Raw genomic sequence first — 9,091 nt, 5'->3', positions numbered from 1 at the left:
TTTCCAACACATCATTTATTTTTGTAAAATCAAAAACTTGAAGAACATAATTGAGACATAAATAATTTATTCACATAAATATTAAGAACAATAATAATTTGTTGTACTTGAATATTTTATATTTACGATTATTATTTGTAAAGTTTTCATAGATTCTTCCAGTTAAAACTAATCCAACTTTTAATTGATCTACTTTATTTTTAATCGAAGTGACAAAGTCACTTATTTTTTGTTCTAAATTTGAAACTGGGAGCTGAAACAATTATCCATTGATGGGATATATATTTTATTTTTATGTAATTTTTTTTTAATAATTTAATCTGATAATCAGTCTATGCATTATATATGATGGTTCAAACTTCAAACACGTTTTTATAAGCTGAGCCCCGCACAATTATTACACACATTAATATTGACTGAACTATTGCAAATTATACCATTTTTAGTCTTGGAATATCCAAGATATTTCGTAGTTCATTAAAAATATAGAAAAATTTCCTGATATGCATTACTATACCATTTCAATGTAAGATTTTCATTGTAGATGTTTATCAAATATTACTCTAAAATATTTGGCTGAGCTTGCTCTAGTTATAATATATCGACAGTTTTTTTTTTACAAATATTTGTATTTTTTTTCACAGTTTTTTTCATTTTATTATTATTTGCTTTGGTTTGTTTGAACTAGCCAAAGGTATAAAGTTTGATTTTTCTTTATTAAGCATTAAATTATTGTCCGTTGATAATTTATTAACTACTGACAATCCTATGTTTGATTTTTTTCCCACATTTGACAAATATTCACTCTAAAAATAATACCGTATCGTCAGAAAAAGTTAATATGTTACCATTAATATCCAAATTTAATAAGTCATATACATAAATTGAAAATTATTGTGATGGACCTTATACGGTTCCTTGCTGTACACTATATTTAACGTTAACAATAAATGAATCATTTACAGTGGCTTTAATTCCGACTGTTTGAGGCCTATTAAAGAGATATGGTAAGAACCATTATCAAAATGTGTTATATCCTATTATTGTTTTAGATTATTTCAACAGTATTTCATGTGATGTTGAATCAAATGCTTTCGCTATGTCCAAGAACATACCTAAGTATTTTTTGTTTTTGTTTAATGCTCCGTGTATTAAATTAGAAAAATAGTAGATTGTATCGTCCATCTTAGCAACCTGTATTCTCCCTAAATCCAAATTATTTTTTATTAAATGTTCCGTAATCATTAATGAACCTTGGTAATTGTATTTTTGTAAATTTTTTAATAATATTTGAATACTATGAAACTCTTAAAACAATTTTAAGCGAGAAAATATTTTGAGGGGTGGTTTCTGTCCTTGAATTGGAGCTTTCTTGTGATATGAATGGTTAAGAACAAAAAATTCCCATTACTTATTTTAATGAATAGACAGATATTTTTTTTTGTAAATCATTGTAAATATAATACGTAATTATTCAGTATAAATAATATTTTGATTGCAATGTTTTTTCAAAAATAAATTTAACTTGTCGTATTAATTATATAGTAAAGGAAAAAAAAATTCTATTATAACAATATTAACATGTCATAAATTACATAAATTATACTTATAGTAATATAGGCTGACAAACCGTCATTTTTCGTACGTAATGATTTATAATCAAATTTAAATGTAATACATGCATTACAGTGATTTACTCAAGTACGAGGTACATTCGAAACCTACTCTACAGCAGATTGGTTACCTATTTTCTAAACTATGGAACAATTTAAATTTAAGCTCAATTTCTCCATATATTTTTATAATTGTACATACCATATAGTTTAATGTAGTCATTTAGAACCATTATTTTTTTTTTTTTAATTAATATAATGCAATACAATAAAAAGTTATATTTACTAAACAGAAATACATATTTTAATTGATGTAGTTAAACATATTATTACTTTTAATTAATCAACCATGTATATTGATTAGTTAGAAATTATTTAGATGATTATAACTGTTTAAAGAAAAAAAATCATAGATTTTATTATTATTATTAATTTTAAAATGAATTGGTTAACATTCATCTATTTTAGAACATTCCGTAAAAGTACATGATTTCCACCCATCAATAATTGTATTTGACACTGGGAATTTTCCGCAACCACAACTGCATTCATAATCATCTGCATCCAGACTATCTAGGAATATTCCAATGTAGAATTGTTTTGCATAAGCTCCCTAAATCAAACAACAAAATTATAATAAAATGTATTGTACAATATTCATAATTAATATAATTAATCATTTTCCTTCTATGTAGAGAGGTAGATTAAACTGAAACAAATTCTGAATTAAATTTGTATTCTATACAAACTATAGATTTATTTAAAAATTAATGTAAAAATAAAAAATAATCTCGGATAAGTCTTTGGATAAATAATTTATAATTTATATTGGCTTAATTGTTTATTATATTATTAATATATTTACTTGATCATATGAAAGCTTTGAAGGGTTCACACACAACTGGTGTGAATTAGCTAGATCGTTACTGCCACAATACTGTAATCAGATTGAGAAAGTAATTTAACTATACATTTTTAGATTTTCTTTGAATTATATTTATTTTCATAAACATTTAACATTTTTAATTTATTTTTTATATTTTTATGGGCTAAGCTTCTTTTTACATAGATTTAATATATTATAGTTTATATTTACATTTACAATAGTTCATAACATAATAATAAGTTAATAATGGCAACAATACTGCATAATATTATTCATATCATGTATAAAATACACAAAATAATATTTTAAAATGCAATTTTGTATCAAAAATTAATTTAATATTCAAATATTGCTAATAGTAAAATAAATTACTTCACATAATGTCCTCTTTTTAATCTAAATGTACTATACATAATAAAATAATTATTTATTTTATGATTAACCATACTATTGAATAAGTTGTGATCTCTTTATCGAATTCTGCAACAAGTGATTTTGGAATAGTAACAGTTACTTGTATCAAAGCATAAATTTTTGATTTATCCATAGATGAACTCATTACAGCACAAGTGACTTGTTCCTGAACATAAATGCGTGTATAATTTTTTCTTATAAATTAGACAATTTTACTATTTATACAAAACAGGTACATACTATAGATGTCATAGTTTCACTAGTTATTGGACTCGTACCAGTTTTTTTTGAATTTTCATTACATTCGTTTAAAAATGAAAAATCAATGAAATAAGTATCCAAAATATCATTTGTAAATGTAAAATCAAAAACTTGAATAACATAATTAAAATATTATGAAATAATTTACAAAACCTATAAGTATACACAAAACATCTATTTTACTCACGTGTATTATTTGGAAACATTTCATAGTTCAAACCAGTTATGATTAAACCAACTATTAATCCATCTATTTCTTTTTTAATGGAAGCGGCAAAGTCACCTATTTTCTGTGCCAAATTTTCTATTTTAACCTAAAAAAAAGTATAATATTAATTTATTTTATTTCTATTATTTACAGGAATACGAGACAAGCCCAAAAAATAGTAGTGTAACTGTTAACAGTTGGTGAGTTTTGTTCAATGTCCACGACGGTTTTGATAGAAGTAGATGATTAGCCCGATGATGTTTTGGTTTATGTGTGGTTGAGAGTTACTTGGAAGTTAATTTTACATGGCTACAAGTATGTAAGGGACATCGTGTTGGTAAGTAATGGTGAGGTTTGTTTCTATTGCGTTATTATTTGCTTAAATTCAAGATGGTAGGATCTAAGTTTCTCACATTTCTGCCGAAGTCTTGTCGTGAACTATAAATATTGAAAGTATATTCACTGCTTGGTTAGACTTAGTAGAACGAATTTTGAACCAAGTATGAAATACAGTGTCTTAATTAATGTAAATGACACCTATAATTGGTCTAGGTTTAGAAGAAATATTTTTACCCAGACGGATTGGTTTGAATTCAAAAAGTGCATCAGTTGAAAGATTTTAGAGAAAAGAGCGGTAAGGGAGATCTTGTCATCTCAAGTTCTCAAGACCACAAGTCTATTAATGGAGATTTGGGTACATTGAAAATCATGACATTCGATTTATATCTCTCATATATTTGCTGTACTCTTGAAGAATATTAGTATATTAGTAATATTAGTAGTTATTGGAGGTATGAAGGGATTAGACTTAAGTACTAGAATATTTTAATCAAGCACGTTAAATTTTTTTAACGAGCAATTTTTTTGGTGATGTATACAAATTACTAGGAAAGAGTTTCAAGGGGTAACTTTAATTTCATATTTATATCTTTTTGTTCTGAGTAGTGTAAACTTATACAATTTCCCTAAGAATATCAACATATCCTTGTATAAGAAATTAAGACGAGTTTGACTTAACCGAAGTAGAAAAGGTTAATCAAGTCCTGGTGATGATTGCTTGTTTAAACTTTTAAAGTATGTTGTAAGATAAAAATAGTGATTGACTGCAAGACCAAAAGTATAGCCTAAAGCATGGGTCACCAAATGGCGGCCCACGAAAAAATTTTATCCAGTTCGTAGATAAAGAATAAACAACACATATTACGATAATATTAAATGACGTGTCACGTGTTATTGTTGTAAATTATTATTTTGTTAAATATTATTGGTTTTTACCGACAACAGTTGATATATCGGTTGCTATCGATTGTTCATTTTTTTCACTAAAATTTTTCTATTTTATTGTATTTATAATTAATTAATTAATTACTTTTAATTTTTTTCAAATATTTTTAATATTAATTATTTTAATTAATTAAAAATAATGTTCTCATTACATTCAATTTTCAAATAAAACCTATATTGTCCTAATATATTATATTAAAAATGTGTACTTAAAATGTTGATGGCTCTTCAAAAATTTTCATATTCCTTATGTGACCCTTCAAAAATAGTAATTGGTGACCCCTGGCTTGAAGTATAATGGATAGATATAGAATGTATAAGCGAACACTTAGATTTGATGCGCAAACGAGATTCATAATATATTATATATTATAGAATAGTATAGATAGTAAAAATGTGTACAATAGATAGCGAAGCGTGAGACTTTATATTGAGCGAGCAGACTAACACTGAAACAATGAACACTGTTAATAAATAGCTGATCGGCTTAACACAACCGTAGATTATGAAAAGTGGACACGGATTGTTCAAACTAGGAATTCAAGGTTTTTTATTAGAGAACTAGAAATAACTTTACACTAATACTATTAGATAACTAGACTTTACATATTACTACGGCACTACGTCATATTTATAAAATAGTAATACTATTTTTAATGATACTGACTAAGATTATATTGAAATATATCTATTCAGAACATTTAATATTCTAGTAAAAGAAATTATGGAAAAAAATATAAAATATTTTGGTTTTATTTATGGATATTGAATTTATTATTAAAATTTATCATTTTAAAATTTAAAATTTAATTAATATTAGAACGTAACAACTACGATTTAATAAACAATTTAATAATACCATATTTAACTCACATATATATCTCGGCAATTAATAATAAGACCACCAATTTTGTATTTATTTAAAAAATCGACCAATGGATTAAATTTTTGAGTATTGTATAAATCTATATCCGGAGGATCAAAAATTGTGCCCCAATCATCTTCATCTATGAACCCGATGCTTAAGAAAACAATTTTGTTAGCTTCTGACAAACTTTGTATTATATCTATAATTATTAAAAATTAAAATATTGATATGATTACAAATTACATAAAGTATTTAATATGTAGTTTGTATTAGTTATCTCATTAGTAATTATATAAAAATGTATAAATAGGTAATAATAATAATTTATCGATATGATATGTACATTTGTCATTATATAATAGTCCAAAATAAATAAATGGTGAGTTATTAATAACGGTTATTAAGTATAATACATTACAATGTAATAAAAAAACCACTGTATTTATATTTGGTTATCGTCACTGACAACCAGTTTCGCATTTTTATCTAATTACTAGTTATATTATTATTGCCGATCAACTTCTGTCACACACCATTCATTTTAGATTCGAACAAGGAAATGTAACTATGAATGCATTATACAATGATAATAAATTAATAAATGTTTTATTTTTATTAATATGTCTGTCATCACTTATTGGAGTAGTAGAGATGATATGATTTTCATAATTAAGGGTGGTTTCTTGTTAATAAATAGATGAAGTTGGTACTTTGGGGTGATCAAGAGTAAAATCATCCGAATACTTTTCAAATAATCAGTAAAAAAAAGAATGAAAGAGAAACTGAATTGTATACGAAACCAGATTTTTATTAGATTAAAAAGTTAGAAAATTCAATGGATATTTTTTTACCACATAACCATAGAATTTTAAAATAAAAAAAATTATAAGCAGTATTTAAAAAAATAATATTTGATTTACATTTGGATGTAATTTGATATTTACATGCGCGAAGAATGGCATTTTTATTTATTTTAATTTGTTGTAATTCAAAAGTATTATTTATTGGGACTTGGAGTTTTTATTTATATTTTTATAATTTATACACAAATACAATGTTTTTGGAAAAAATATATTGTAATATTTTTGTAACTCTACAAATATAATCATTATTTTAAATAATTTTAAAATTTATTTTATAGACATTTGAATTTAAAATTTTGACAAAATAAAGTATTCAAAAAAAGAATAACTATTTTAGTTATATAGTTGTAATATAAAGGTATTATCGGGAATTTGAAATTATTATACATTTTATTTTATTTTTCTATAATATACAATGACGGTTTTTAAGTATTTAGATTAATATTAAGCTATTTCTTATTTATACGGTATAATCCCAACTGTATGACAAAAAGTAAAAATGATTACTTTAATAGTAATGTAAATATATCGTTAATGTATTTAATATTATAAGCTGTGAATCATTTTTGGTATACAATGATTTATTAAAAAGATACTGGCATGTGCTGTCTCCGTCTTACTAACATAGGTATAACATAATAAACTTGAGTTCAGCAGAATTTATTTTAGTCTTAATATTAGATTGAATTTATCTATTATACTTTATAAAACTTAATTTTAGATATATAATCGCATTCGTATAAACTATTTTTTATTGATGTTATTATTTTAAAGCGAGTTATAGCTGGGTATGTAAAATGTATTACATCTTTAAAATGCATATAATTCACTCTATAAAAGTATAATATTTATAAAACACTATAAGATGCCTTACTGCCTTAGATTATATTCTTAGTTAGTTTGGTAATAGATTAATTTACTTTAAATTTACCTTATTTTCAATAAAAAAGTAATAACATAAAATCGATTCTGATGAACGTAAATTTGCTATGTTATACGCATTAGAAACTGTAAAAATTAGAAAAACGAAGACAATAAATGCTAGCGTGACAAATACAAATTACAATACAAATTTAAATTAAAACATGCATTACAATAACTTACACTTATTCAAATACAATTGATATCTGCTAATATATAATGGAGCCTATTATATAAGTATATACTTTCCACATTGTTTCTATTTTAAATATTGATACTTGATTCATTCAATTCCATTTTAAATATTGAATAATTAATTATTTTTTCCCATTATTAAGCTATTAGTTATCTAAAGTGAAATCAAAAGGTGTACCTCTCGATATTTGATGGTACATCAACTTATCTGTTTATTAATATTCGTTATATTTTCTTTTATACGCAAACGATTAGAGTTGTATAATTTTTAAGTTATTAAATCATGCACATAATATGTTCCTCTTTTAATATAAATATCATAGAACAGTTTCAAAAATAAAAAAAGAATGCAAAAAAATATAATAGTATAAGTAAGTATACCTTAAATGAAACTGTCTTGGTGGAATTTTTTTCAAAAATAGTTTTTTTGTATTTATACATAGTAAATAAATACATTTAAACGGGCCACCCCATATATTTAACAAACAGGACTATATATACTCACATAACGTAAAGCCGAAACATTGAAAATCAGTTCAATCTACAACCTAAAATATGTATGTGTATTTAAGATATTTATAATTACTTTCATCTGCTTCCATTACATAGGTACAATCGTCACGGTCAAAAGCAAATTGACCTACTATAAATATATCACAACGTCCCGGTAATTCATTTATATTAAATATATAAGAACTGTTCCACATTTGTCCAGCTATATTGCAAATTACTGGATCTGCATTGCTCTCATCTTAAACACAGAAATACATATTCTATGGATGTAATAAATAATAAATCAAACAAATTATCAGTTTTAATGTTTAAACAATTAAAATGATGAACGAATTTAAAATTTAATTTTAATGATATTTAAATAAACAAAAATATTCTTACATAATATTATGTATGTAATACTATAATATTATTATTAATATTTATTTTTATGATTAAATAATTTATTTAATCATATAATTATATTTAGCTAAAAACGTAATCAAACCTATTCTATTCCTTTTAAGTTATCTAATATTTTTGGAGTCACTAATACAATTAAAAATTATAATAAATAATAAACAATTTTATAATCACCTTGTGTTGAAACTAATGGAGAATAAAAATATATACTTAAAATAAGCAATAATATAATTTTCATTTTAATTATTACAATGTATTATGTATGCGATATTGTTTCTACCTAAAGTGCTAACAACTATTTACTATTGCTGAATAGCATTTTATTATAGAAGCAATTTTAAATCAATTATAAGCTTTTATTAAATTTATAATTTATTAATTGTTTAATTACCTAATAATGTCCATAATTAATACAAAAAAAATAGGACATCTGTCATGTATTAAACTATATTGTACATTATAGTATGAAATCATAATATATGTTTGTAAATAATAAAATGTTACATAATCATCAACATTTTACATGATATGTTTTATTATCTTTATTTTAATCACGTAATTAGAAATTAGAATAAACAATGATATCATAAATTATTATCTGTTGATGGCAAAAGAAGACCTAACAATGTGCCAATCATGCGGCACCACGCTCTCTATCAAAAA

General features: G+C 23.8%; 1 protein-coding gene across 1 annotated transcript; it reads right to left on the bottom strand.

Moving 5' to 3' along the window:
* Positions 1 to 2,061: 2,061 nt before the first annotated feature.
* On the bottom strand, positions 2,062 to 8,666 carry LOC113560516. The gene is made up of 8 exons (XM_026966433.1): positions 8,603 to 8,666; positions 8,100 to 8,264; positions 5,540 to 5,733; positions 3,362 to 3,488; positions 3,154 to 3,284; positions 2,948 to 3,079; positions 2,479 to 2,550; positions 2,062 to 2,226 (listed from the first exon to the last, which is right to left on the bottom strand). Exons 1-8 carry the CDS (start codon positions 8,664 to 8,666, stop codon positions 2,062 to 2,064), a joined length of 1,050 nt encoding a protein of 349 aa, XP_026822234.1.
* Between the last annotated feature and the right edge of the window lie 425 nt (positions 8,667 to 9,091).

Source organism: Rhopalosiphum maidis, chromosome 1 (assembly GCF_003676215.2).
Source record: "Rhopalosiphum maidis isolate BTI-1 chromosome 1, ASM367621v3, whole genome shotgun sequence".
Classification (NCBI taxonomy): domain Eukaryota; kingdom Metazoa; phylum Arthropoda; class Insecta; order Hemiptera; family Aphididae; genus Rhopalosiphum; species Rhopalosiphum maidis.
This window is presented reverse-complemented; position numbering and strand designations above follow the sequence as displayed.

Coding starts and splice junctions, on each gene's coding strand:
- LOC113560516 (XM_026966433.1), bottom strand. CDS start 8,666: ATGAAAATTATATTATTGCTTATTTTAAGTATATATTTTTATTCTCCA. Junction 8,265..8,602: donor TCCATTAGTTTCAACACAAG/GTGATTATAAAA, acceptor TCTGTGTTTAAG/ATGAGAGCAATGCAGATCCA. Junction 3,285..3,361: donor AATGTTTCCAAATAATACAC/GTGAGTAAAATA, acceptor ATGTTATTCAAG/TTTTTGATTTTACATTTACA.